The sequence below is a fragment of the Cavia porcellus genome, unplaced genomic scaffold, assembly GCF_034190915.1.
Source record: "Cavia porcellus strain 051 isolate PalLab524CR breed Dunkin Hartley unplaced genomic scaffold, mCavPor4.1 scaffold_28, whole genome shotgun sequence".
In the NCBI taxonomy this organism is placed as follows: domain Eukaryota; kingdom Metazoa; phylum Chordata; class Mammalia; order Rodentia; family Caviidae; genus Cavia; species Cavia porcellus.
The window spans coordinates 51,037,217-51,064,959 of record NW_026947511.1 but is presented as its reverse complement, the minus strand read 5'-3'; the positions used below and the strand labels follow the sequence as shown (position 1 = coordinate 51,064,959).

The window sequence follows — 27,743 nt, the reverse complement described above, 5'->3', positions numbered from 1 at the left end:
GAGCCAGAGGGTCAGCCTCCCACCGGTCCCTCCCTGGGGCTCCCGCCAGCCCCTTACCTGTCACCCCCACGACAGACACAGGTCCCACGCGCTGGCCACCATGGAAGCCATACAGGTGCATCTTATACTCGTGGTCCGGCTCCAGGCCTGACACGGTGACCTCATCCTTGTGCCCTGGCACCCGCACAGCCTTGGGCTGCCCGTCCCCATTCCTGTACTGGACCAGGAAGTGGTCGAACTGTCCCTCGGGGATTGTCCAGGAGAGGCTCAGGGAGTTGGGGGACGCATCTGTCACAGTCAGTGCACCCAGGCGGGGCTCTGGGGCAGGCTCAGGGGTGGTGGGGGGCTCTGCCAGGGCTGGGGTCATTGTCTCTTCTCTTTCTGTATCTAGGTCAGGAGAAAAGACACTGGGCAATGCGTCTCCTCAGGTCCCTTCTGCACAGAGGCCTCCTGGATTTCTCTTCTGCATCTCAAGACCCCACTGGGCCACTGGCTTGAACCCTCCGTTGCTGGGGCAGAGTGCACACTGGTGGCGAAGCCAGGCTGGTCTGGGCACCCCACAATTTTTCCCCATGGGAGCTGCCCCCACCCAGACCCCTTGCAGGTGCCAGATGCATCTGTATCCTGTGACAGCAACTCATAGCCGCAGACTGGGGTGTTATTCTAAGGGGCAACGAACGGGTTTGGCGACCCTAGGTACCAGTGTTCTCCTTTAATATCCCCTGGCTCAGCCTGGGTGTGGTGGCACAGGGTTGTAATCCCAGCACTTAGGAGGCTGAGGCAGGTGGGTCACTCTGAGTGCAAGCCCAGCCAGGGCTACACAGTGAGTTCAAGGCCGGCCAGGGCTACACAGTGAGTTCAAGGCCAGCCTGGCCTGCATAGTGAGACCTCATCTCAAAACACAAAACGGTAACTCCCCCTGGTTCAGAATGTTTTTCTGATCAATTGTTCGCTTTTGTTTTGTTTTGAGGTAGGATCTCACTATGTAGCCCAGGCTGGCCTAGAACTTCAGGCGATCCTCCTGCCTCAGCCTCTGGAGGACTGGGATGACAGGGCTGAGCACCACGTCACAATTCCTGAACATCTTCAGAAACCGATTTCGATTTCACCCCGGAGGGTAGGAGATGAGGGCACCGAGGTTTTCCTTCTGGTCGGGCAGTTCCCAGACCTCACCACCGCACCCAGCTCCTCCCACCCCAGGGAAATCCTGGCCTTTGTTTCCACTGATTTCTTTGGCATTCTCTTTGCTCTACAGAATTTTACTTTGCCTCTGGCTTGAATCACAAGCACAGGGCGCTCCATGTGTCTGCTGTGGTGGGGACGGGCAGCAGCCGGCTCACAGGAGGTGGGGCAGGGAGGTGCCCGGCTGACGTGTGACTCATGAGCTAGGAACTTGTGCAGTTTCCCCCTTGGGTCCCTGCAGAATCTTCCCTCAAGGGTTTGCAGGACAGGTGGCCCTGCAAGGGCACCTGTGCTTCTCTCTCCTTGGCCGTGAGCTCTGCCCCACTCGAGCTGCCCTCTAATGCAGACGCCATTGTCACTCTTGCCTCTCAGAGAGGCCTAGTGCGGGTCATGCAGGCTGAGGCCAGGACTGCGCTACGTAGCTCCGGGCTCCCTGCCTAGGACTGGCCGCAGCCCAGAGGGACAGGGAAGGGGCCGGGCAGTGACACTAAGGCTTGGGGCAGACACAGGTGCAGAGCCCAGAGGGTCTGGAAAAAGACACCTACATATTGACAGCCAAAGGGAAACTGAGTCCAGCCTGGCACTGGGCCAAGGGTCCTCCTGCCGGCTCACCTGTCACCCCCACGGCAGACACAGGTCCCACACGCTGGCCGCCGTGGAAGCCATACAGGTGCATCTTGTATTTGTGGTCCGGCTCCAGGCCTGACACGGTGACCTCATTCTCATGACCTGGCACCCGCACGGCCTTGGGCTGCCCGTCCCCGTTCCTGTACTGTACCAGGAAGTGGTCAAACTGTCCCTCGGGGACCGTCCAGGAGAGGCTCAGGGAGTCTGCAGTGGCCCCTGTTACAGTCAGTGCCCCCAAACGCGGCTCCTCAGGGGCTTTCAGTGAGTCTGCACTGGGTTCTGTGGGGCTAGAGGTCTCCTGCGGGGCTGAGATCAGGACACACGGACGTTAATGTTGACTTGCTTTGAGGTGTCATGAGGGGTGGGGGACCGTCAAGCCCACAAGCAGACATTGCCTCAAGCCTGCCTGTGGGGCTGGTGTAGATTCTAGTATCTGTCACTGGCTCACTTGGGGATGGAGAGGCCAGGCTAGGCTCCCACCATCCTCTCCCCTCGTGGGGTCCCCGGGGTGTTTGCCCTCGTGGAGGAGATGGGAGCTGACACAGGGAGAGAGGACCCCAGAGGTTTTTCTGCAGGGTCACTGGAAGCAATGACCGTCAAGCAGTGAGGGGCAGGAGGCTCTTTCCTCCCCATGCCTGTCCCAGGCGCTGTGGCTCCACCCTAACCAGGCCGGGCCCTTGGAAGGCGAAGCCCCAGACGCTAAGGAGAGAAGCTCGAGGCAGAGCTCCAGCAGGAGGCGGAGAACCACCCAAAGGGCCCCACTTCAGTCGGGTGACTCCGAATCAGTGGCCCCTGTGGCCCTGCAGGGATGGAGTCACCGTGGCCGGTCCTTGGTCTAGGGGTGGCTCAGGAGGGACGGAAGATCCAGAAGGGAACAGGCGAGGGTGAGAAGCCAGGACAGTGAGGGCAGGACGAGGTTGCTGGGAAGGCCGAGGGGGGATAACGGGCAGCAGCCACGGTGTGCCAGGGCCAGGTCCTGGGCCAGACATACATGAACTTGATCGCCCCTCTGGATGGGCGGGAAAGGGGGTCCCATGGGTAGCGAAAGCGATGGCAGAAGCCCAGAGACCATGCTCCTAAGCGCTGCCAGCACTAGTCTGAGACAGGGTTTCTTGGGCCAGGGATACAGAGCCCATTAGGGTGGGACAGAAAGCAAAGGTCCCCTCCATGTGGGCAGAGATGGGGGAGAGGCAGTGCCCTCGTCCCGGGTCTGCTGCCTCTGAACAGGGTGTGGTGACGGAGGCTGCTCACTGATGGGGTCTGAGCCCACGGAGGAGCTGGGCACACGAGGCTGGAGGTGAGCCTGTCCTCTGCAGGGGCTGAGGGAGTGTGTGCGCCTTTGTGTGTGTGTGTGCTCACGCGTGCACATGGGGGGCTCCCAGGTGCTGTGTGGGCTGGAGAAAGGGGACCTTGTCCCCAGGCCTGGGCAGGGCTGCAGGGCTGCAGGGCTGGAGATGGGTCCCTGGGTGGGGCGGGGTAGGGAGGTCGGGAGCACGTTGGCGGCAGCTTTGGCCAGAAAAGGAGCTGAGGAGGGCAGTGGAGCCTGGCCAGGCCGGCTGGGAGCCTGGGAGCAGCAGAGGCCAAGAGGCTGACTCACCCGTCCTGGCCACCACGGAGGCCGGGCCCACACGCTGCCGGCCACGCAGCCCATAGAGGTTCATCTTATACTTCCGATTGGGCTCCAGGCCAGGGACTGTAAGCTCACTCTGGTCAGCCCCGACAGGCACCGCCTGGGGCTGCCCCTGTGCGTCCTTGTACTGCACCACGAAGGAGTCGAAGGGGCCCCGGGCCACCGTCCAGGACAGGCGCAGGGAGTCGGGAGTCACGCCAGCCACCGTCAGCTCCCCCAGGATGGGCTGCTCTGGGGCCTCAGGGTGAGGCAGCTCCTCTCTCCTCTCTGGGGCTAGATACAGAAGGGGTCAGCGGGCACTGCCCGCCTGGGGGGCCAGAGTGGGGATGTGGTTTCCAGGGGTGGGGCGGGGTGGGGGTGTCCTTGTCTGGGCTCCTGCAACCTCCAACAGCCAGGGTGGGACACACCTGCATCTCAGGGAGCACTGAATGGGACGCACGGAGCCTGGGACAGGGAAGACCAGCTGCCCCTGGCCTTGGAGCGGGGTAAACCCGGGAGTCAGGCATCTTGCTGGGAGGCCCTGGGTGGCTCCCGGCTAAGGACAAGTGTGTAGGGGTTGGAGGGCTCACACAGGGACTGCAGGAGCAGCCACTCACCAGTAGTGCCCTCGGCTGTGAGGGGGCCGTACTGCTTCTTGTTGGCGACCCCAAAGAGAGAGAATCTGTACTTATGGTCAGGGTCCAGCGGGGAGACAGTGACTGATCGGTCAGGCCCTTCCACAGGGACCACCTGGGGCTGCCCCTCCCTGTCCTTGTACTGGACCATGAAGGAGTCAAACTGGCCCTCAGGGACTGTCCAGATGAGGTGCAGGGAGTCTGGAGTCGGGTCCGTCACCCGCAGAGTCCCCAGACGGGGCGGGGTACCTGAGCTGGGTTCCTTCCAATGCACTAGGAGAGGCAGAGTGAGAAAGGGGTCACAAGACAAGCAGGAACCCAAACTTTGCATTGGGATGTAATGTGAATATGCAGAGGCCGCTCCCTGCACAAAGGCTCGAGGACCAGCGAGCACAGAGCACACCCTGCCCAGGGGCTCTGCCACCTGTGGGAAGTTGCAGATCCCAACGGGTGCAAAAACACTACAGGGTGGCATAGCCGTTCACGCCTGCCGGGGAGAGGATGAGGAGAGGAGGCCCAGCCGGGCTGCTGCCCATCACGGCCAGGGAAATCTTCTCACACCCTGCTTCCAGGCTGGACCTCCATCCAGCTGGGGTCTCCTCCAAGGGAGGAGCACGAGACTCTGCCGAGCAGGGTGGCCTGTCAGCATCTACAGCCCCAGCTGCCAACCCTGATGTGAGCTCTCCCTCTGGCCTCCGCCTCCCCACTGTCCGGGAGGCAGCGTCTATGCTGGCTGGAGCTGTGTTCTCACCTCCACCACCCTCCCCACCCAGTCACCCTGCCCCCACGACCAGTCCTGTGGACATCCTGCAACCCCTGAATCACTCTTCCCGGATCCAGGCGGCTGACCACGCCCTCTGTCCCTCCCCACGCGGCCACCTCTCCCTCTGCCTCTGCCCCAGCTGTGCCACCCCCAGGTCCCAAGGCCCCATCTCTCCTCCCCCACTCCCATCTGCCAGAACTGGTCACCCAGCAGCGCTCGCCAGGCCCATGTCTGTTTTCTGGGCATCAGGGAGGCCATGTGCGCCTGGGCTCGGCCCTACCACTCTGTGCCAGGATGACCTGTCTCCCCAGTGCCTCGATTCCCCTTACCATGACGCAGCTGTTCACTGGTCATGTCTCGCGTGTCTGACTCAGGACGTGTCTGTCCAGAACTCCACACTGTGCTGTCTGCACTCCAACCCCTGCTGCTCCCTGCCCAGGCCCAACACTGTCTGACCCAGGAAGCTGGGCTCACTGGCCCGGGCCTCCTTGCTCTGTCCAGCTCCCACACCCAGCCTGGCTGCCGCACAGCCAGGCCACCGTTGTCTGCCCAGCTTTCCATTTGCTTCCTGTCAGCCCTCCTGCAGCCACCGTGCTGGCTGTGAGGCAGTCACCCCATGTGTCCCTCCTCCCAGGGGCATGGAGCGGGGTCACGGCCCTTCAGTCCAGCACAGAGCCGAAGCCGGGCAGCAGAGACCCAATCTCTCCCCAAGTCTGCTCCACCTGCCCGCACTGCCCTCTCCGCCCTTGGGCCAGCACTGCTGGCAGCTCCCTAGACCCCAGGAAACCCCCGAGGCTGGGAGATGCCTGCGGAATCCCATCTCACTCACAGATCTTGGCTTCAGCCACCAAGGGCCCATGCCTCTTCTTGCCCACGAGCCCATACAGGACGAACTTGTACTTGCGGCCTGGCTCCAGGGAGGTGACCAGGGCTGAGCGCTGGGGCCCATCCACGGGCACCACCCGGGGCCCATCCCGCTCCTTGTACTGGATCACGAAGGAGTCGAACTCCCCCTCAGGGACCGTCCAGCGCAGCAGCAGGGAGTCGGAGGTCACGCCCGTGGTCACTGCTAGCTCCCCTAGGCGGGGTGTGCCCGAGGGCTTCCTAGGCTCCTCCTCATCTGGAGCTGGGGGAAGCAAATCACAGTGGACTCGATCACTCTCTGCCGTTTCCCCTGTCCTCTCCTCCACTGGCCCCATCCATGCTGGGCATCCTCTCCCTACGCCTCCACATCCGGCGCCAGCCCTCCCTCAGCAAGGGCGCCCGAGGCGGTGCCCTTGCCCTTCGCAAGGCCCTGGCTCCTCCACACATCAAAGCTTGGGGAGAGTTTCAGGACCCTCACAGTTCTAAGGATTCTGAGGTTCCCCACTGTTGCTGCCTCCCTCCCACTCAGTGGTTAGCTTGACTGAGTTGGGGTGAGAGTCGACAATCCTGGTCCCTCCTGTTAGAAGGGGAGGTCAGGGTTGGCTTCCCAGGCCCGGACTCCCACCTCTGCAGTCCTGCAGCCCTGTTCCTCCCCATTCTCAGGACCCAGGTTCAGGCTGAGCAGACAATGTACCCATGATGCCATGGTAGGTGACGGGAACAGAAGGCTTGTCCCCAGGCAGGACCCCGTGCAGCAGCAGCGTGTAGGGTGCCCCAGGAGGGGGCGGGGGCACCAGGGCCTCGCGGATGTCTCCTGGCAGCAGCTCTTCGTGTGCCCCGGGCCCCTCAGGCACCTGCAGGTGCAGCCGGAAGTGGTCAAAGGTATCCGGCTCGGCAGTCCAGGCCACATGGAGGCGTCCAGTCTCGTCTCTGCCCAGCACCCTCAATTCTCCCAGTTCCTGGGGGCGCTGCACCAGCCGGGCTTCGGCCCCTTGCGTGGTGGAAGGGCCAGCAGGAGGAGGCTCATCCGTGGCCCCCAAGGGTGAGGTCCCTGAGAAGAGGCGGGGAGGGTGAGGAAAACAAGAATGGACAGTGAGAGAGGCGGGAAGGCACTCCTTGCCCTGGGGTTCTACTCCAGCATCTGTGGGGCTGGAGACCCCCAACTCTGCCGATGGTCCCGCCTCCTCCTGAAGCTCCGCCCCACCCCTCCCCCCACCCCTGCACCTGTCTTCGGAGCAGGAAGACCCGAACCAGGGGCAGGGCATAGGCCACACAAGGCCCGCCAAACCTCTGAGACCCCAGCCCGCCCACCCATCCCCCCAAGGGTTGTGGTCCGGTGTCCATTAGTGCTGCAGTGAGAAGCCTGGAAGAAAGGGGGGCGGTGGTGTTAGGGAGCAAGGGTGCAGGAGGACAGGGGCAGGAGAGAGGAAAGAGGGCGTGGTTATGGGGCAGACGGACATCCAGTCTGGTGACAGCTGGCCCTGGGGGGAAGAAGAGCCTCCACCCAACACAAGCACCCTCTGTGCAGCCTGGCCCTGCGGACACTGCTCCTGCGAGAGAGACTTGCAGCCCCCGTGCCTTTCTGATGCGGCCCTTGGGGGTCGAGGCCAAACTGTGGGGCTCCCCACAGCCTTGGTCTTCAGCCGCTCCCACCGAGGCCCAGCTGGGCTGGCGGGCTCTGGCCAAACCCCACTCAGACCGCGGGCCGCGAAGCTGCGCGGCTCCGTCCTACTCTGCCGCCCACGGCCCCTCCCAGGCCTGGCACAGCATTCCCGGCCGAGGGCCCCGGGGACGCGGATGGGCACCGGAGCCCCCGAGTGCGGGTGGGGTGGGGGCTCTGGGGTCGCTGGAGCCTGGGCGGGGGCCTGAGGAAAGAAAGGCGGGGAAGGCGCGGCGCAGGCTCAGAGGCAGGCGGCGCGCCATGGGGTGGCGGTGGGGGTCCCGGCGCCCCAGCCCACGCTACCTGTGGTGGTGACGAAGGCGTAGGACTTGGAGGTGCGCCCCGCCCGCACCCCGTGCGCCTCCACGTGGTAGGTGGTGCCGGGCCTGAGGTCAGGCAGGCGCACGGTGCGCGTGGCGCCGGGCACGCTCAGCTCCCCGCCCGGGCCCTCGGCGGGCGGCTGGGGCCGCCAGCGCAGCACCACGCGCTCGAACTGGCCGCGGAGCCCGTCGAGGGACACGAGGAGCGCGCCGTCGGCGGAGCTGCCCAGCACCTCGGGCTTGGGGTGGCGGGACGCGGCCGCCACCGGGCCGCTTTCGCCTTCGCCTTGGCCTTGGGGCGCGGGCCCGGGGCCGCCCCGGCTGGAGTCCCGCTTGGTGGTGCCCGGGGCAGCGCTGGCCGCGGGGCGCGGCGGGGGCGCGGGGGAGCCGGCGGGCGCGCTCAGGCGCCGGCGCAGGAGCTCGTGGAGGTGGCGCGCCACGCCCGCGTAGGTCTGGTTGGCGCGCAGCGGGTAGGCGCGCGCCCGCAGGTGGCGCTCCAGGTCCTGCACCGTCCCGCGGAAGCGGCCTAGCTCGCCAGTCAGGTTGCCCCACGCTCGCCTCGGGGGCTGGGACGGGCTGGGCGCGGGGCTCGGCTTCGCCTGCGGCGGCGGCGGCGTGTAGGCCGGCGCGGGGCGGGCGCGGGGCTTGGAGCGTGGCGGCGCCGGGGGCCGCACCTCCGGGTAGTGGTAGGGGGCCGGCGCTGCCAAGGGCGAGAGGGGAAGGGGAGGTCGTCAGTGGCGGCACCCGGCCCGCGCTCCTGCCCGCCCGCCCGCCCGCCTGCCCGCCTGCGCCCACCCCCGGGCTCCTCCTGGAAAGAGAAGCGGAGCTGCGCGGCGCCCCAAGCCCACGGCTCTCGGTACCCTGGAAAGAAAAGCCAGCGGGCCGGGGCCTGTGTCTGGTGGAGAGAAAGGGGACAGGGACGGGGACGAGGGGAAAATGAGTTACAGCCGGGTGGGCGGCCTGCGTCACGGGAAAGAAAGCAAAGGTCCGGGTGGCTGTTGAGAGACCTCGAGGGTTAGCGGGGAGTGAGACCCAGCTCCCGCAGCCCGGTCCTGAGAGCTGGCTCTGCAGCTGCGTGAGGACAGGACCTGCCTCCCAGAGCGGCGGGACGGACACACGTTTCCTGCTTGTCTCCGCGGCAGTGCACCTCACAGCCCACCCCACTCCTTCCTGAGGGCGCTGGGTTCAAACAGCAGGGCAGCTGCTGCGCCCCCACAGCACCCCCCCCCCTCGCAGGAGCTTCTGGCTTTGGCCCTGGTGGCCATACCTGTGTTGGCCCTGACGGATGCCGGGTAGCTGACCGCCCGGCCCCGCTCAGCTGTGACCGTCACCACATATTCCACGCCTGGCATCAAGTCAGTCAGCAGCTCCCGGTCAGCTTCCGGGGGGACCTCCAGCCGCACCCTCTGGTTGCCAGCGCTGACGTAGGACACCACAAATCGGTCCACTTCGGCCAGAGGGCGTAGCCAGCTGAGCTCCAGTGTGGTTGGTGTCACAGTCACCACGCGGAGGTCCTGGGGACCATCGATCACTAGCCGGGTCAGAGAGAGGGGGGCTCAGACAGTCAGTCTGGTTCTCAGGTCCTAAACCCCCTCTGGCCCCTCACTCCCCTTCCGGGGCTTCCAGTCCCCCACCCTGAACCCAGACCTCCCCTGGCCCATGCCCACAGCCCCATCCCCGCGGCCCCGCCTCTCACTGGTGGTAACAGTCTTAGAAGTGGGAGGGCCCCAGCTGGTCCCTCGAAGGGCACGGACGGTGACCTCGTACTCCTGCCCGGGTGCCAGTCCTCTCTGGTCATAGGCAGAGGCAGAGCTGGGTACCCGTGCTGTGAATGGGGGGCTCCCTCCCTCCACCTGTGAGAGAGAGGGTGGCCGGGTGGATCAGGGACTGGTACGCTCTCCCTGAGCCTCTTGCTTTTCCACCCCTAAGCAGTCCACGTGGACTGTGTGGAACCTGGTGCTGTATAAGATGGGGCGCATGGAAATTAACCTCGGTGCATGGACAGCCGTACCTCACTCCGCCCCCAATTGCTCTGGGTGGTTTACACGTGTGAGCCCACTCAGTCCTTGCAACAGCCCTGTGACATAGTCTGTGTGTCCCACTTTATAGACAAAGAAACCGAGGCACAGCAGGATTAGGCTCTTACCAGCCCACCCACAGCACAAACTGTGGCCCTGCTTCTCCCACGGTTCTTCTACTCACTCCCTGGTTACCCATCTGATCATGCATCCCCAAACTGTCCCGCGGCTGGCAACCCCAGCCTCCTGGACACAGGGGCTTCCCCTGAGCTTTGTCTTTTCTGAACAGACAAAGCAGCAGCCGATTCCTCCTCCCCTAGACGGTTGCATGCGGCCATGTGACCTGCTCATGTTTCCCTCAGGGACTTTTGGGCAGGCTCGTAGACCCATAAAACCATCCCTGCCTGCTGAATGCTCCACAAGCATATCTCCTGATGGCTGATACTGTCCCTGGCATGGTGCTGGGCATAAGAGACAAGGAAAATACAAGCTACTGCCCTGTCCTTGGATAGCTCTTCCTCCAGGAGCTAAGGTGCATCCCACGGAAATCTATGAAAATGCCCTCAGGAAAGCCACCGTCCTCCCTCGCCGCTGTGAAGGCAGCAACATGCTATATCGTGCCCCACTCCAGGATATCTCTGGCAGCCTCGGGTCCAGAAAGGGTCTCCCAGGGTGCAGGGTGCAGGGTGCAGGATGTAGGGTGCAGGAGGCAGGGGAGGAGCTGCCCTCGTGAGCACTGGAGCAGCCCTGAGTTTCTGAGCTGCCCAGCTAGGCCAGCCGCGGGAGACACTCTGTTCAGCTCAGCTATGTTGGCTGTGATGGGTACACATCCATTCAGCCAAGAACTGGAGATTTTCAGAGGTGCTCTCCTACACAGAGAGAACTGTGGGGCAACCGACACAAGTAAATGCCAAAGTATAAAAACAGATGAGAGGGGGCTGGGGATTTAGCTCAGCGGCATAAGCACCTGCCTTGCAAGCAGGCGGTCGTGAGTTCGATCCCCGGTACTGATAAAAAGGGGGAAAAAAAAGCGTTAAAAAAAAAAAAAAACAGATGAGAGGACCACTTAGGGATTTCTAGGTTCAGGATAAAATAAAGCTTTAAAGGAGGTTTTTTTGGGGGGTGCTGGGGTTTGAACCCAGGGCCTTGCACTGAGCCACATCCCCAGCCCTTTTTCCAGTTTTAAATTCTGAGCTAGGTTCCCACTAAGTCACTGAGGGGCACCAGCAGCTCAGCTCCTCTGCGTTCCCAACGCACACCATGGACTGGAGGGTTCATGACCCTGGTGTTGGGGACCCCTGAGTTTCAAGTGTGTAACCACACCTGGCTAAAATAAAGCTTTGCTGGTTTTCTGGGTTGAAGTTTTCCCAGGCACAGAGGACCCCGTTCTTTTCCTGGGTACCTTGCTCTAGAACACCCCATATGGGAAGCTTGAGTTGGCCTCTACGCGTCACCTGTGAAGCCCTCGGCCTTCTCTGAAATTACCTGCCATGGGCCTCACAGTCCCTGTCTTTGTCTCCCAACATACACCCTCTCCTCCCTGGGATGCTCTTTGCTGATGTCCGGGTCTTTCACCCAGGCCAGCGGACCAGAGTGTCCCTCCGCGCCTTTGGATTAACCTGTGTGTCTCCTCCCAGCAGCTTCTGAGAGCCCTCGGTAGACAGTTTCCACACCCCGACAGTCTCTGTGGGCCAACCAGTGTCTCCCTGGCCTGAGGCAGGCTCTCCAGGCCGGTCGTTGGCAGCTGGCTCTACATATTGATAAAGTTTGGCTCCCCACTGAGTGTTTTTGGCAGGCTTCTGACCTCAGTACCCCACCTTGGCTGGACCCTCTCCTGTCTCCATGTTTATATGAGACCTGAGCTGAGAAAAAGCTTTTTTGTGTCCAAGGTCTGTGTGCCAGTGGGGACACATGGTGGAGCCCATTTCGGGCTGTAGACTATACCACCAACAGGGAACACCCGCTCTGCCTTGCAATTCAGGGCACTCCAATTCAGGCCCTTTGCACTCCGGCTCTCTCCCGCTCATAGACAGTGGGGCTATTACACACCGGGCAGCCGCCTGGATTCGGGAGTCTGACAAGCCACGTTTCTACTGAGCTCCAACATAATGCTGACACCGAGGGTCACAGAACACACGGAACAACCAAGACTGGCCAGGTCCGAGCGGCAGTGTCACATGTGCAGGGACAGGAGGGGCTGTGCTCCTCTGCATTCTGAGGACAGTTCCAGCTATGGGGTGTGGCCCTGCTGCGGGGAGTGTGCTTCTGGAAAGGGGAACGGGATGAGGTAGACAGGAAGGAAGATGGCAGGGGCAGAGGACAGGAAGCCACCAACAGAAAGGCAGAGCACAGTGGTCAAGGCAAAGGCCCCAGGCCAGGGGCAGCCGGACAGCGGGGAGACAGGCTCTGCAGGCTGGACTGGCTGGTCCGCTTCCACGACAGGTGTTTGGAGACCAACTAATGGGAACTCTCTCACACCCAGGGGACCAGAAGTGGCTGAGCATGAGCTGAGAGCAGGCTGAGCCTGGTACCAGCGGAGCGGGGACTGCGCGGACTGGGGCTGGGCAGGAGAGCTAGGCAGCTTGACAGCTTGCAAGGATGAATCTGTGTCCAGAGCAGGAGCCCACGCTGCCCCGAAAGCCTTGCTTATGGCAAGTGTTTATTCTAAGTCTTTGTTCCTTGAAGTTTGTTAGGAAAATTCCTTTTAAAAGCTCTGCTCGCTCCAGCTTAGTGCTCTGTAAATAATATATACACAGAAGAAAGCAGGAGAAACACTTTAAAAGTTAGCAGTGCTTGTTTTAGTGAAGCAGCCAAGAATTAGTTCTTTTTTCTCTAGTTGCCAAATTCTTGTCCGGTGGTTAAATTATTTTTATAACAAAAAAGTAATTTTTAAACAGAAGAAAAAAACCCAAGTGATGTTGGTTGCGCCACAGAGCAGGGATAGAAGGGCTCCACTTTGGCTACAGTGATAGGGACCAAAATGGTGGGGGGCCGGCCAGGCTTGGGAGGGTGCGCCGTGAGAAGACCAGGCCTTGGGCCCTGGTGGCGCCAGCCCCTCTCAATGGTCCCCTCTGTCCCAGAGCCCTCTGAAGCTTCAGCCCAGGCCATTGCTTATTTCTCCAGCACCCTGGCTGGGCACGGCCCACCTCCTGTCGCTTTAGTGAGGTGGCGCAGGAACACACCAGCTGGACGGGGGAGATCAGATGATCTGGACCTGGGGAACAGCCGTGTCCTGAAAGCCCAATCCGCCCAAAGGGCGTCCCCGCTCCATGCCACCCAGTGTGTTAAGAGCAAGCTGGATGGAGGCAGGGAAAAAGTGCTGAGATGCACTCGAGACATGGAGGGGGAGAGCAAGCTCCCAGGCTCAGAAGTGTTGCAACAGCCTCGACAGCTTGGCCCAAACCAAGAGAGATGACGCTGAACAGAACCAAAGGCAAGCCCTTTATCCGGACCAAGAAGTGAGCACAGTTGAATGTAGTCTGCCTCCTCCTGACCTCCTGCCTTCCCGCCTTCCTTCTGTTTTTCCTTCCTTATCTATATTTTCTAAATTTTTGCACTAGGTTTGCATTTTTAATTTTTTTATAATAAAAAAGATAATTTTCAAAAGCAGAGGCTGGGGGGGGGAGGGTGCATGCCTGTAATCCCAGCACTTGGGGAGGCTGAGGCAGGAGGATCGTTGCAAGTTTGAGACCAGCCTGGCCTACAAAGTGAGCTCAAAGCCAGTCCAAAGTGATAGCGAGACCCTGTCTCAAAAAGACCAAAAAAAAAAAAAAAGGCAGATGAAATGTGCCAGGTATGTTGCTGCTGCCTGCAACCCCACTACTCAGGAGGCAGATCACAAATTTGAGGCCAGCATGGGCAAGATAGTGATGAGACCCTGTCTCAAAATATAAAAGCCAGAAGTGGTGGCGCACACCTGCAATCCCAGCACTTGGGAGGCTGAGGCAGGTGAATGGCTGTGAGTTCAAGGCCAGCCTGAACTACTAAACCAAGACTCTGACTCAAAACACAATCAATCAATCAGTCAATAGGGCTAAGGATGTAGCTCAGTGGGAAAGCCCCCTGGACTGTAAATATAACTCCCTGACAAATTTCTGCCACCAGTTTTCGAGACCGCAGTTAGTATCTGCCAACTCCACAAAACGCTGATGCTCAGGAATTGGCCAGCAGCCCCTCTCAATTTAAGGGGTGTATGCACAAAGCAGAAGGCACAGGAAAACAAGGAAGTCAGAGCAGAGTTAAGGATCAGGGTAGGGGGAATGAGAGGTGGGAAAGGGACTCAGAGGTGGGAATGATGCTGTGGCGTCTGGGGCACAGGGCACAAAGGAAGCACAACATACCCCCTCTCCTGGGGCTGCCCACCCGCCCGCTCCTGGAGCTCAGCAACCCTCACCGTGGGGATGAACTTAATCTCATAGGCATCGACGGGGCCAAGAGCCCGAGTCCACTCTGTCCGAACTGTGGTCTCCTCCAGGAGCTGCACCCTCATGCCCTCAACGGCTGGCACTTCTGCGTAGAAGAATCAGGTAGGAGAATCGGGTCAGCCCAAGGGGGCCCTCCTGCTCACCACCAGGCTCCACCACTCAGGGTTAGAGTTAACAGACCTCCCACTGTCTGTGCAGTGGCCTGATCAGGGTTCATGTGACTCCTATTTTCGCATCCCCAGAAGCACAGGATGGGGACAATTGATGGGGCCCCCATCCCCTCCTCCGAGGTCTCAAGGCCGGCCCTGCCTGCTGGCCTGGCCCCACGGTTCTGCCACCCCTTGTGGACCGTGATCCCTTCACCCCAACGTGGGGTCACCCTCCATCCTGTGGTCACTGGGTTCCTCTCCCCAGGCTCGGGTCTTCCCAGTAATTCTGTTCCCAGTACCCCAGTCCCAGTGGCTCACCTTCCCCGCAGTCCTCCCCGGCAAAGCCATCGTGGCACACGCAGCTGCCCTGGCGACACTCTCCCCTGCCGCGACAATCCCCTGGGCACGTCTGGATGGCGCAGTCGGGGCCTCGGAAACCCTCAACGCACACGCAGCGGCCGCCGCGGCACAGCTCACGGGGCCCGCAGCCTCCTGGGCAGGCGCTGGCGGGAGGCTCCTCCAGCCCGCAGTCCTCGCCGCTGTAGCCCGCGTGGCACACGCACGTACCCTGCACGCAGCGCCCGCGGCCCCGGCAGTCCCCAGGGCAGGTGCGCATGGCGCAGGCGGGGCCAGCGAAGCCCGGGTCGCACACGCACACGCCATCCTCACAGCGGCCGCGCCGATGGCAGTCGGAGGGGCAGGCGCGCGTGCTGCAGTCCTCACCCGCGAAACCCTCCCAGCAGGCGCACACGCCGTCCCGGCACACGCCCCGCTGGCTGCAGTCGCGCGGGCACCGCCTCACGCCGCAGTCCTCGCCCGTGTAGCCCTCGTGGCACATGCACACGCCGTCCTCGCAGCGCCCGCGCCCGCGACAGTCCCCAGGACACCGCCTCACGCCGCAGTCCTCGCCGGCGAAGCCCGGGTCGCACACGCACACGCCGTCCTCGCAGTGCCCGCGCCCGCGACAGTCCCCGGGGCAGGTGCGTGTGCCACAGTCCCGGCCGGTGTAGCCGGGCCAGCACACGCAGCGGCCGCTTTCGCAGCGGCCACGGCCGCGACAGTCTCCAGGGCAGGTGCGCACGCCGCAGTCCTCGCCGGCGTAGCCCGCGTGGCACACGCACACGCCGTCCTCGCAGCGCCCGCGGCCCCGGCAGTCGCGCGGGCAGGCGCGCTTGCCACAGTCGGGCCCGGTGTAGCCCGGCCAGCACACGCAGCGCCCGTCCTCGCAGCGGCCACGCTGGCTGCAGTCCCCGGGGCAGGCGCGCACGCTGCAGTCGTCGCCGGTGTAGCCGGGGTCACAGATGCACTCGCCGTCCTCGCAGCGCCCGCGGCCCCAGCAGTCGCGTGGGCACGTGCGCATGCCGCAGTCCTCGCCCGCGTACCCAGGCCAGCACTCACAGCGCCCGTCCACGCAGCGCCCGCCCTCGCCACAGTCCCGGGCGCAGGCGCGCACGCCGCAGTCCTCGCCGGAGTAGCCGGGGTCGCACGCGCAGCGCCCGTCCACGCAGCGCCCCCTCTGGCTGCAGCCCCGGGGGCAGGCGCGCTGGCTGCAGTCGGGGCCCGTGAAGCCCGCCCGGCACACGCATGCGCCCTGCACGCAGCGCCCGCGGCCCTGGCAGTCCCCGGGGCAGGAGGGCCGGTCGCAGCTCGGGCCCGTGTAGCCGGGGAAGCACACGCAGCGACCGTGGACGCAGCGACCCTGATCGTTGCAGTCATCAGGGCAAGAAGTGGGTGCTGAGGGCGGGGAGGGGGCGGAGGCCCTGGCGACGGGGTCCGAGCAGGTGGGCCCGCCCCAGCCAGGCTCGCAGGAGCAGGCGCAGCGGCTCAGGTCGAACACACCGTGGAGGCTGCAGAGGCTGCGCACGTCTGTCTGGCCTGGAGAGAGACAAGAGGCGCAGCCTCAGCTTGGGCGGGGAGAGCCTGGCCCGTGGGGTGCACCCACAGTAGGGGCTGCTGTAGGGCAGGCCTTGCTTCCCAAAGCCCTCGTAGCGCCCGCGTGCGTGTGCGTGTGCGTGTGTGGCAGTGAAATGCTTGGGTTGATATCCAACCCCGTTCCACTCCCCTAATTGTGAGCCGTGCCCTGACATCCTGGAAGGGGCACACCAGGATCCCTCGTGGGTAGGGCTGGCCCTGTCTCCCTCCGCCCTCTGCCTCCACCCTGCTCACCTGTGCCCGCCTGGGCAGCCGGGGGACAGCACCCCGCGCCGCACTGTTCCTTCAGCCCCTTCACCAGCGCCTCCAGGACCTCTAGCCGGACCCTCAGGGCCTGCATCTCCGAGGCAGGGGCAGGGGGCTCCGCGCCCGGGCTGCAGCCACAGCCCGAGGAGGGCGGGAGGTTGATGCGGTGGGTGAAGACCACTTGCTTCTCCCCTCCCTCCACCGTGTGCTCATAGTGCTGAGAGGAGGGGCGCCCCTCCTCTGCGCCCACCATGCGGCCCCCTGGCTGGGGAGGGGGCCGTGGTGCTGGGAGCGTCACATTGAACCGCGGGGGGAAGGGTCCTGCTCCGGCTGTGCCCAGCAGCACCAGGAGGACCAGCTTGACTGTCAGGGGCCGCTGGGCTGGCATCGTCCTGAAGGCTGCAGGAAAAGAGACAGACAGACAGAAAACAGTGTGAGAGGTGCTTCTGGGAGGAGACAAAGCACACCCCACACGTGTGCATCGTCCTATGGCTTGTGACTGCTCATGAAAGTCCACCCACCTCACGCCCAGCCCCAGGACAGGGTGCCCTCTCTGGGCAGATCCAGCTCAACCTCTCTTTCTGACCTTAGCTGGCTTATAATTGCTCCCTGCCCCACACCAGCTGTCCCCCATCCCCTCCTGCACACACCCTGGTCTTTGTTTTTCCCCACAAACACTGCAAGCTTTCACTGGCTTCAGGGCCTTTGCACTGTGTGCTCCAGGTTCTCTGCACTGGGCTCTTAGAGGCCAGGCTCATTCAGGTCAGATCTTAACTCACGGGGCTGGGCCCTTGTACCTGTCCTGGGAGGTGCCCCAGGCTCTGTTAGGAAGGCCTGCTCGCTCCTCCAGGCATCTGCTAGGCCTGACCTTGGGTCTGCTGCTGTGTTTGTTTGTTTGCACCTTCTCCCACCGCGGGGGGAGCTTCAGGAGAGCAGGTCCCCCCGTGGAGGTCTGTGGACCTAAGATGCCAGCCCCTGTGCTGAGTGACAGTTGTGGAGGGAGCCCTAGCCCCCAACCCCTGAACGGCTCCTGTCTTCTCAAATCCTCCGTGATGCGGGGATCATTTCCTCTCTCCCAGTCCGTAGCTGTGCTCTCCTCTGCAGCCTGTACTCTGGTTCGTCTGTGTCTGCACAGTGAGTTCATTGATTGCCAGGCACGGGTGCAGGTACAGGGTACTACTTAATTCTCACGTCCCTGTCCCTCCTCCCTGTAGCTTTTAATGTATTCGAATATCTGCCTTCAAAAAACAAAGCAAAACAGCAGCAGAGTCCTCTCACTCAAGGTACACATCAGCAAATACCAAGGCTTGCTGTAGAGGTGCCACACACAAGGTAAAATAGGGGCCCCGACAAGGCCCCGTGCACATGTGCTTGCCCGGTCAGTGACAGACCTGCGCCATGACTGAAAAGATAAAAGACAGTCTGTTCAGTTAGTGATGCTGAGTCATTCAAAGATACATACAAAAAATTAGTCTTTATTACAGATCCAGTTGTGGAAATTACGTAGAGAGATGGACCTTGGATCTAAGTTTGAAAGGTAACCCAATGCCTTTCCTCTTCTCCCTCCTCCTTCTCCTCCTCCTCCTCCCTCTCCTTCTTCTTGTCTTTTTGAGACAGGGTTTCACTATGTAGTTCAAGTGCTCTTGAGCTCACTTTGTAGCCCAGGCTGGTCTCAATGATCCTCCTGCCTCATCCTGAGTTCTGGGATGACAGGCATGTGCCATCACTCCTGGCATTTGTAATATCTTTCTTAACACTTTATGGGAAGAAAAAATAGGACAAAATCCTTATGATTTTGGAGTGAGCAAAGATATCTTAAGTGGAATACACAAAACCAAACCATAAAAAAAATGAACTCCATTAGAATTAAACAGAAGACCTCATGCATGCTGGGCAAGCTCAGTACCGCTGAGCTACATCCTCGGCACAAGAATTTTTAGGTCACCAAATGACATCAGCAAGAAGGCAAGAAGGCCAGCCATAGAAGGGGAGAAACTGCATAAGATACACACAGAGGATTAAGATCGAAAATAAAGAACTCTTGGGAACAGAACAGCAGGGGCTGAGGGTTTAGCTCAGCTGCATAAGTGTCTGGCTGTCAAGCAGAAGGTCATGAGCTCAATCCCTGTTACCAGCACACACACACAGGACAGGGAGCCAGAAGAGGGTATATCCAAAAGTCCAACAAATATTAACAGGTGTACACTATCACTAGTCACCAGGAAAATGCAAATTAAAAGCACAGTGAGAAGCCATTCAATGGCCACTAAGTGGCTAAGATTAGAGGGACGACTTTGGAACTCTTTGCCTGTCACAAGCAGAAGCATAAGCTCAGTAGAACAACCTTGGAAAGATAGCTTGGTGGTATCTGTAAAGCACACAGCCTGCGGCCTGGCAGCTGCACTTCTTGGTGGCTGTCCAGTGACAGTGCCCGTGTGTGTCCTCCAGCCGGCCTGCAGGGGCCGGAAGACTTGTCTTATCAGCCTAGCTCTATTGTCCATTGACGGTAGCCCCGGGAGATGACCTGTGGCAGAGTCACGCAATGGAATATTATACACACAGAGAAATGGCTTCCTGTTACATGCAGCAAGATGCGTGGACTTCACACACACAGTGCTGAGCAAAAGAAACTAGACACAGAGCAGGCTGTGGTAGTGCCTGCTTGTGATCCTAGCATTCTGGGAAGCTGAGGCAGGAGAATCACCAAGTTTGAGCCCAGCCTAGGCAACTTAGTGACCCTGTCTAGATTTAAAAAAGAAAGGAGACCCCAGTGCAAAGGTGCTGGACTCAATTCCCAGTGGTAAAAACAGGAGCTAGGGGCAGCATGCATGGGGGCGTCACCGGAGACTTCTGGAAATGTTTGTATCTTGACCTGGGTGGTGGTTAGACAGATGTATATATCCAAAAATTCCCGGAACTGCACACCTCGGAGCTGTGCATTTAACTGTCTGCAGTTAAACCCTAAACATAACAATTAGAAAGCTTTCCCTTGCGCCACACCCAGCCCGGCAGCCCTGTACTTACGGCCCTCCCTGTACTTCCTTGCTCAGCCCTTCTCAGTCACTGAATCCAGCCGGCCGAATTTTCCGTTTTCACAGTTGTCTGAGTGCCGCGCTGGGCTTCGTGTGAGCTACGTCCCCAGCACTTTTCTACTTTTATTTGGAGATGAGGTCCTCCTCAGTTGCCCAGGCTGGGCTCACACCTGTGATCCGCCTTTAACCACCAGGGTAGTTGAGATTCTAGGTGTGCACTGCCACACCCAGCCAAATAAAAGTATTTCTCTGCCTATAGGTAGCCTGGAGGAAGCCATGGCCAGAGAGACTGAGGAGCTGAGTTGTACGCTCTGTTAAATGCTCCCCAGATGGTTCTAATGTGCAGCAGGCTCTCTGAGTGTCGCCGTCCAGTCCCATGACTCTAACCTCTACACACCACCTGGGCGTGGTGGCATACGTCTGGCATCCCAGCCCTTGGGAGGCTGAGGCAGGGGGATCGCTGCGAGTTGGAGACCAGCCTGGGCTACAAAGTGAGCTCCAGGAGAGATGGAGTTCGGCATCCCACTCCCGTCCCACGCTGCCTTGCCATCTGGCCAGCCAGCCCTCACCTCGCTGCCCCTGGCCCTCGAGTCGGCCAGCCCTCGAGCACACCGTGTCTGGCTCTTCCAGCGTCGCTGCTGTGAAGAAAGCTCAGGCTGGAGGCGGGGCTCAGCCGTGTGAAGGTTCCCCAGGCAGCTGCAGACTCCAGCAGTTCTTGCCAGCAGCGTGCCCAGCATCATCTCCCACAAATCCCTTCAGCCTGAGGAAAGTCTGGTCCTTTTTGTGGCCAGATGAATTTTTGGGAGTTCAAAAAAGAAATTCAGGGTGGAGACTTCTCAAATCAGAATGGAACAGGTGGAGAAAGGATTTATGCAAAAAGTTTGAAGATGAAAACTTTCACCACAAGCATGACCACAAGGGTTCACCCAGCAAGGCAAATGCAGGGCGGAGACAAAGGCTTCTCCGTTCTGTATCACCACAGCCCCAGCCCCTCGTTTGGCAGGGAAATGGGTGGCGCTTGGCCAAGCAATTGAAGAAATAGGTGTGGTGAGGATACTGGAAAACGGAGAGGCAAATGGGGAAGTTACGATGGAAAGTGGAGAACTGCAAAAAGGTGACACGGGGGAAATGTTCCCAAAAGATGGGACAGTCTGTTGGGACTCTGTTGACAGTCATCCAGATGTCCCTGACAACTCTGATGTGGATTTCAAAGATGTAGATAGAATTTTATTAACAACGGAAGACATAGAACATTGGAAATACCCTTTTTTACATCTCAGAACTGGAAGATAGCCACTAGAAAAATACACAAAGGTCTTCAGGTATATGGATTGTTCAGAGCTGTTATTAAGGAAGCAGACAGACTCAGGCTGCAGTGTACACTGGTGTGTGTGTACACTGTCGTGTGTGTGTGTACACTGGTGTGCACACTGAGGATGTCAGATTGGCAGGGAGCAGTTACTTGTCTGGCACAGCAAATACCAAAGCAGTGTATTACAGAGCTCAAGGATGGCTCGGATTAGAAGAAGATGATCAAGCATTGGCTGATCTTAAGAAAACTCAAGAGATAGCACCGGAGGGTAAAGCTATCTAGGCAGAACTGTGGAAAGTCAGACAAAAGACAAAGGCCCGGAAAGAAAAAGAGAAGGCAATGGACACAAAACTGTTCACCTAGTAAGGGTTCACTTTTGCCTGAGTGTGATGCCCAGGTTAGGCAGCTTAAGCCAACGAGACAATGTCACATGCGTCTACATGTGATCCCTGAGCCTCCTTTGACGCTTTGGTTCCTCCTTGTTACAGTTCAGAAATCCTGAAGTGTCCCTCTTCATAAAAAATATTTTTTAAAATGTCAGTGAAGTTGGTCTTTCATAATTGTTTTCTGCATGTTTACAGAGAACAGTGCCAAATCTGGTTTTAAACTCTTAAGTCATAACTTATTGAGTGAATAGATGCACACTTACATTTGTATATTTATCATGTTTCTCACAATCCTTAGTGGATCTGCGGTAGATCCATGCTGGTGTTTTATACTTGTACATAATACACAGACCGTCTGTTCTGGGACTGGCCAGAGACCAACATGTTTAGGGCTTGTGGCCCATCCGGTCTGTCACATCTACTCAACTCTGTAACTCAAGGGTAACTTCTTCATCATGGACAATGTGTGAGCAAGGATGTGGCTGTGTTTCAACAAAACTTTATTTAAAAAAACCAAAACTGTTCATAACAACAAAATAAAACAACTTTTTTTTTAGTTTAGAAAGTTAAAGACTATGGGGAAACCAGGTCTGGAGACATACATTTGTAATCCCAGCACTCCCGAGGCTGAGGCAAGAGGATTTACCAATTTGAGTCCAACCTAAACCATCTAGCAAGACCTTGTCCTAAAATAAAAAATTAAATAAATTTTAAAAAGAGTTTGGGATGGAGCTTAGTATAGAAGCCCTGGGTTCAATATTCAGTATGGACAAAAATATTTTAAAAATTAAAAAAATAAGTGGGGATCAGGCACAGAATCTGTTTCTTTTCTTGGCTGCTGTATCCTAGCATCTTGCCCATAACGAGTGTTCAATAAATATTTATTAACCATACGAGTAAAGCAGCTTCCAGACCCTTGAGTTCTCCCATGTGGTGGTTGGCTCTCACCCCTTTTCTGCCTTTAATAGATGTAAAACCTCACTCCCTTCTGCACTTGTCTTGACTAAATTCTTTGTTCAAAACAGAAGGAACCTAGAAACTACCTCTTAAAAGGAGACCCCAGAACCTCAAGAGCCAGTAACATATTTTGACAAAGCCAGTCAGGAATCAGGCCCATTGGGCACAGCTTTGTTTCTCTCTCTGTCTCTCTGTCTCTGTCTCTGTCTCTCTCTGCCTCTCTGTCTCTCTCTCTCTCTCTCTGTTTGTCTCTCTCTCAAGTCTATGGAGTCAAGAAACAGGACAACCATTTATGTCCCCTTCTTCTCTTTCCTGGGATGTCTTGATCCCCTTTCCTCTTTCCTCCTGTTGTCAGAGGACTCAAATCCTTTAAAATTTTTTTCCTGATGTTGATTGCTGGGGAGAGGCAGGGAGCTCTGGAGGGTCTAAAAAATTCATGGAAGCTGGGGAACTCAAGAAGCCTTCTTGAGGCTTCGAGAACCATTTCCTCGTGTGCCCTACCATGTGGAGTGAAGAAGAGACCTGTGTGATCTCTGTGTTTTTCCCAGCTGGTAGGAGCGGCCCACAGCTCTGCCTCAAGCTTATCTTCATTTTCCTTTCTTCTCCTTCCTGTTTTCAGTTTACTCACTGTGGGGACCGGTCACTGGAGAATGGCCAGAGAATGGTGGACTTGATGGTTCCATGTGTATGGCCTGAATTTTAATATGCTTACTTTGTCCTCACATTTTTTGTTTCCCCCATACTTTGTTCAACTTTCTCACTCTTTTGGGAGAGTTCTTGTGCTCAAAATCTCATCTACACTTGTGCCCTAGGTGGCCTTTTGTCTCTGGCTATCCTGAGTCACTTTCTCACAGCCTTGTTTATCTCAAGCCACCTTTCTGGATGTTTGGCCGCCATTTTGGTCCTGTCCTGTTAGTGACCCACATGGCTCTGCCATGAGGAGTAGCCATTTACCTGTAAGATCCCCACAAATGGGCTGGGGATTGACCCAGAAATAGGCTACACCTTTTCCTGCTCACCAAACTCATTTTGGGGGACACAATGTCCGTTCCACCTGATTCCCCATTTGAATGGCTTCTCGGGTCGATGTTAAGCAATGCAAAGAGAAACTGGATAAATTTTATGACAGCTCTGAAAAATTGGTTGGTGGTTTCCCGACCCTAACTGTGCCTTTGATCAGGCTGGTGAGACTGTTTTTAAGGGCTTCTCCCCCAAAGGCTCCATCCTGATCTCTTAGGAGTTTCTAAGGGAGCTCCTGGGGAGACTCCACCTTTTAACGGAGTCACTGGGCCCTAGGATGCACCGTGGGAAACTCTCAGTAGATCCCGGTAGCCATGCCCAGGGAAACAGTAAGAGTGCACAAGGGCATTGACTATTCTTCAGTTGGACTGTTTGGCAAAAGGCAAGATAAATGGTGTGAAATCCCATATGTTCAGACTTTTACAGCTCTCTCTCTCTCTCTAGAAAGACCTCCAAACCATGGTAATTAAAGAAGTCTCTGAGGAAGAGGAAGTTGATACTGTTGGTGATGCTGTTCTCAGATGCCCACTGTCTGTTGGGGGGATATGGGCCTCTCCTGTCTGTTTCCACCAGAGGCCAGTGCCCCAGAGAGTATTTTCAGAGAGCCAGGCAGGTTTACAGGTGGACCCCAGAACCCTATGACCCGATGAGTGAACATGGCCACATTCAATGTCAGGGTATCCACAAGGACAAAAGAAGGAAAAAAAGACCGAAATCATGGCTGTCACGATTGGCACAGCTACACCGTCTTAGTTATTTTTTATTTGTGTTTGAGACAAGGTACCTGATGCCCAAAGTTGGGAAAGGAAAGGTTTATTTTTTATAGTTTTTTGGAGATTTTAGTCTATATTTAGTTGGCTCTAAGGCAGGGTGGCATGGCGGGACTGTAGTTTATGACAACTATAAACAGCAAGGCAGAGACCAGCAAAAGAGTGACACACACCTTTTTTTGCCATTATATCTTGGCTCTACCCCTAGGCCAGTGTAGCACTTATATCTCTAATCTAAGTGCTAGACAATGAACTAATCACAAATGCATAATGCAAATGAGACCTGGGGGCCACCAACATAAACCATGACATTTTACCCCTGGCCCCCAGGACTCATGTACATCTTTTATACAAAAGACATTTACTCCATCTCCGAGAGTTGCCAAAGTCCGAACAGTTTTAGCATTGCTGAAAAGTCTAAGTCTTAAGTCTCTTTTAAGATCTATGGCAAACTTAAAACAGTAATCCCCTGTATAAATGAAACAAGGTTAAACACTTTTGAAATGTAAAAGAACAAGATAAACACTATCATTTTAAAAGTTGTAAACAGGGGAATATAAAGCATTGGAAACAAAGCAAGTCTAACATCCAGCAGGACAAACATTAAGTCTTAGAGTTTTATGTTTAGCATTTGAAGCAATCTGGTTGTAAGCTCTAAAAGGCTTGGGTGATTTTACCCCCATGGCACTTTTAGGGATTTTAGCTTTTGCAGATTTTTTAAAAAATCGTTTCTGTTTACTTTTTGTAGCTTTTTTTTTGAGCACCCACGTTTTTGGCTATTTTAAACTTTTGGGGTTTCTATTGTATCTTTGGCTTTACCCTTATATCTCTATAAATTGTCTTTTTAGGGGCACACTGCTTGGTCTCCCAGGCCCTTTGCAATCGAGGTGGAAGCTGTTTTATCCTCAGAACTTGTGTATTTTTTTTTTTGTACTTAAAATCAGCACCATGTGGGTGCTGCTAAGATTTGTTGTCAGCTGAAGCAGTAGCCAGACTTTGGGGGCGGGGGTCTGCAGAGGTCGATTGTCTGGACCATTGGGCTCTGTGAGCTTGATTGTGAAGAAAAGCTTTTTTATTTTGCTGCCATTTTGGAGCCTCATGTGGCCTCTGTCGCCATCTTGGAGCATGGTGCTCTGCAGCTTTTTTTTTTTTTTTTTTTTTTTTTTTTTTTTTTTTTTTTGTCTTTTTCGTTTTTATCGGTACCAGGACCAGGGGTCGAATTCATGACTGCCTGCTTGCAAGGCAGGAGCTTATGACACTGAGCTAAATCCCCAGACCCTCCTTTTTATTGAGCAAATTTTTTTTTACTTTTGCAGTTTTGAGGCTGCAAAGGGTGGGGACCCTTTGTTTTTAGGGATGCCCCAGGGCCATCTTTTTTATCTCTGTTTTTTTTTTTAACAATTAAAGTCTCAACCCAATCTTTATAATCTACAGCTTTTTTGGAATCTTTGGCCAAATTTATAGTGTTGTAAATTATCTTGTTGGGCTCTTTGTTCTTGATTTGTAACATAAAGCTGCTAAAAGCCCCCAGCAATAGCGATGCCACAGCCTCAACATTTGACTGCTTTGAAATTTTTTTTTTAGATTAATCAATCTATTGCCCTTTGTTTTAGTCTTAGGAAAAGTCTCTAGGCATGAGCAAAATGCAGACAAACTTTTTGCCAAGCCATAACACACATCATGGGGAATCCAACAACCAATGTAGTCTTTATTTTTAGCAAAAATCTCTCAAGCCTGGACTTTACCATGAGACTTTTTATCAGCATTTTGGTTTTTTGAACTCTGACCAGAATCTCCTCTACAGAACAGCCTAAACTGCTCTAGCTCTATGCATCTAGGCGATATGTCTGGACCTTTTTAACCTCTGTCTATAAGCCATTTTTAAAGCCTCTCAAACAACATGGTCAGGTATAGTCACAGCAAATGATCCTACTCCTCGGTACCAACTTTTGTCATAGTTATTTTTTACTAATACCTGACAAAATACCTGATGCCCAAAGTTGGGAAAGGAAAGGTTTATTTTTTATAGTTTTTTGGAGATTTTAGTCTATATTTAGTTGGCTCTAAGGCAGGGTGGCATGTCAGGGCTGCAGTTTATGACAGCTGCAAACAGCAAGGCAGAGACCAGCAAAAGAGTGAGACATACCTTTTTTTGCCATTATATTATATCTTGACTCTACCCCTAGGCCAGTGTAGCACTTACACCCCCAGTCTAAGTGCTAGACAATGAACCAATCACAAATGCATAATGCAAATGTATGAGATCTGGGGGCCACCAACATAAACCATGACACATACTGTCCATGGGAAAAGCCAGAGCCGGTCCAGGCCTGCAAAGAAATGGACACTGGGCCCAGGGCTGCACCCAGGCCCTGCTCTGTGTGTCAGTGGCTGATGTAGCTTACTCATGGCCTGGGGTGCTAACTGCCCCTGCTCCCTGGGAGGGGCTGTGATGGCCCAAAGCCGCACCTCCTGCTCTAATGAAGAGAACTGAAGGGGCCTCTGACAATCCACAACGTCCTGTCAGTGAACATCTGTCTCCTGCAGAGAACCACAGGTGACTCTGGAAATCATGGATAAGTAAACTTCCTTCAGTTTTAGCTTCCTTCCCTGGAAAACCCTCCTCTGGACTGATAGGCATAATTGGGGTCATGAAGAGCCCTAGTCAGAGCTTCCTCACTCCTGCTCCAACATGTCACTCTGAAGGACAAATGTTTAATCGTGAGTTTTTAATTATCTCACAGTGTCCTACTCCCTTACTAGGCACAGATTACTAGCAAAATTTGGGGACAACTCTCCAGTTCTGGAAAAGGCCAAAGCAGAGTTTATCTGGTGGGACTATGTCAGGCCATGCTTTTACACACTCCTGTGCTTACCATAAAGACTTGCACCCTACTCTTGTGAACAAGTGAGTTCCCAGATCCATATACGGAATCAGGACCTCAGTGGCCTACCCTCGGAGACCCTGAGGAGGTGTGGTGCGTGGTGGAAATAACTTTGTCCAAGAAGGACACCAAAAGGAGGGTTACAGTCATCATTTCACAACAGGTTACTGAGGTGAAACCTCTTCCACCAGGGGCCTCTGCTCAAAAAGCAAGACACATGACCCTGCTTGGCACTGACATCCCGTTTACCAATTTGGAAAGACAGTGTTTTGCTGAAGAGTAAAATAAAGCACAACCAGGAAATTCTACAATTCCTTGAGGCAATCTATCTTCCCAAGCAGGTCACTGACATTCATTGCAAGGGACCCCAAAGAGACATGTCTGAAGTCTCCTTGGGAAATCAAAGGCCTGTTAGAGAGGCAAGAAAGGCACCCTTGCAGCCCCTCAAGACTCTAGACTTAGTCCCAGTTCCTGAGGAAACATTGAGCTGGTTCTTCCTTGAGGAATGCGGTGACAAGATATAAAAATCCTACATGTGAAATGGTCACTTGAATTTTCATAGGACTAGGGCTAGCCTGCCAACAGGGCTGAAAAGCTTGACAAGCTCAGACCAGCTCCTCGGTTAGACCTGCACAGAGCAGAGGGACCATATGCTGGGGAAGACTGGCAATTATAACACCAGCTCCCCCTGAACTGTCTGAAGAAAAGGACCACCCAAATGAAAAAGCTTGTGAACCTTTGGAAGACCTGAGGCTCCTCTTCAAAAGTCAAGACACTAGTATGCTCCAGGTGTGGGTAACCAACCACTGGTGACCTCTATTCCCCACAGCTTAAATGGGCACCTATATTGAGGCTCCTGTTTTTGATTAGATCCATAGTGTGGGTAATCTTGCAAGGGCCATAACTCTCAGGCTTTTGGTAATTTATTTAACACCACTTTTGCCATACTTTG

The 27,743-nt window shown here is 56.4% G+C and overlaps 1 protein-coding gene and 1 pseudogene across 7 annotated transcripts in view; one reads left to right on the top strand and one right to left on the bottom strand.

Moving 5' to 3' along the window:
• The window catches only part of Tnxb (tenascin XB), a 65,138-nt gene that overhangs the window by 32,712 nt on the left and 4,683 nt on the right, over positions 1-27,743 (bottom strand). For 5 of the 7 annotated variants that reach the window (XM_063239137.1, XM_063239139.1, XM_063239142.1 and 2 more), the window contains exons 3-14: positions 16,418-16,828; positions 14,570-16,126; positions 14,072-14,187; positions 9,357-9,513; positions 8,928-9,191; positions 7,644-8,360; positions 6,375-6,731; positions 5,646-5,942; positions 4,036-4,326; positions 3,407-3,712; positions 1,795-2,115; positions 58-387 (exon numbers count right to left, since the gene is read on the bottom strand). In XM_063239137.1, the coding sequence (XP_063095207.1) occupies positions 58-387; positions 1,795-2,115; positions 3,407-3,712; positions 4,036-4,326; positions 5,646-5,942; positions 6,375-6,731; positions 7,644-8,360; positions 8,928-9,191; positions 9,357-9,513; positions 14,072-14,187; positions 14,570-16,126; positions 16,418-16,817 (5,113 nt within the window). In that variant the 5' untranslated portion in view covers positions 16,818-16,828. The remainder of the gene's footprint in view (positions 1-57; positions 388-1,794; positions 2,116-3,406; positions 3,713-4,035; positions 4,327-5,645; positions 5,943-6,374; positions 6,732-7,643; positions 8,361-8,927; positions 9,192-9,356; positions 9,514-14,071; positions 14,188-14,569; positions 16,127-16,417; positions 16,829-27,743) is intronic. The other 2 variants (XM_063239138.1, XM_063239141.1) reach the window with 2 other exon arrangements.
• LOC100727236 (peptidyl-prolyl cis-trans isomerase D-like) lies at positions 20,253-21,136 on the top strand (annotated as a pseudogene).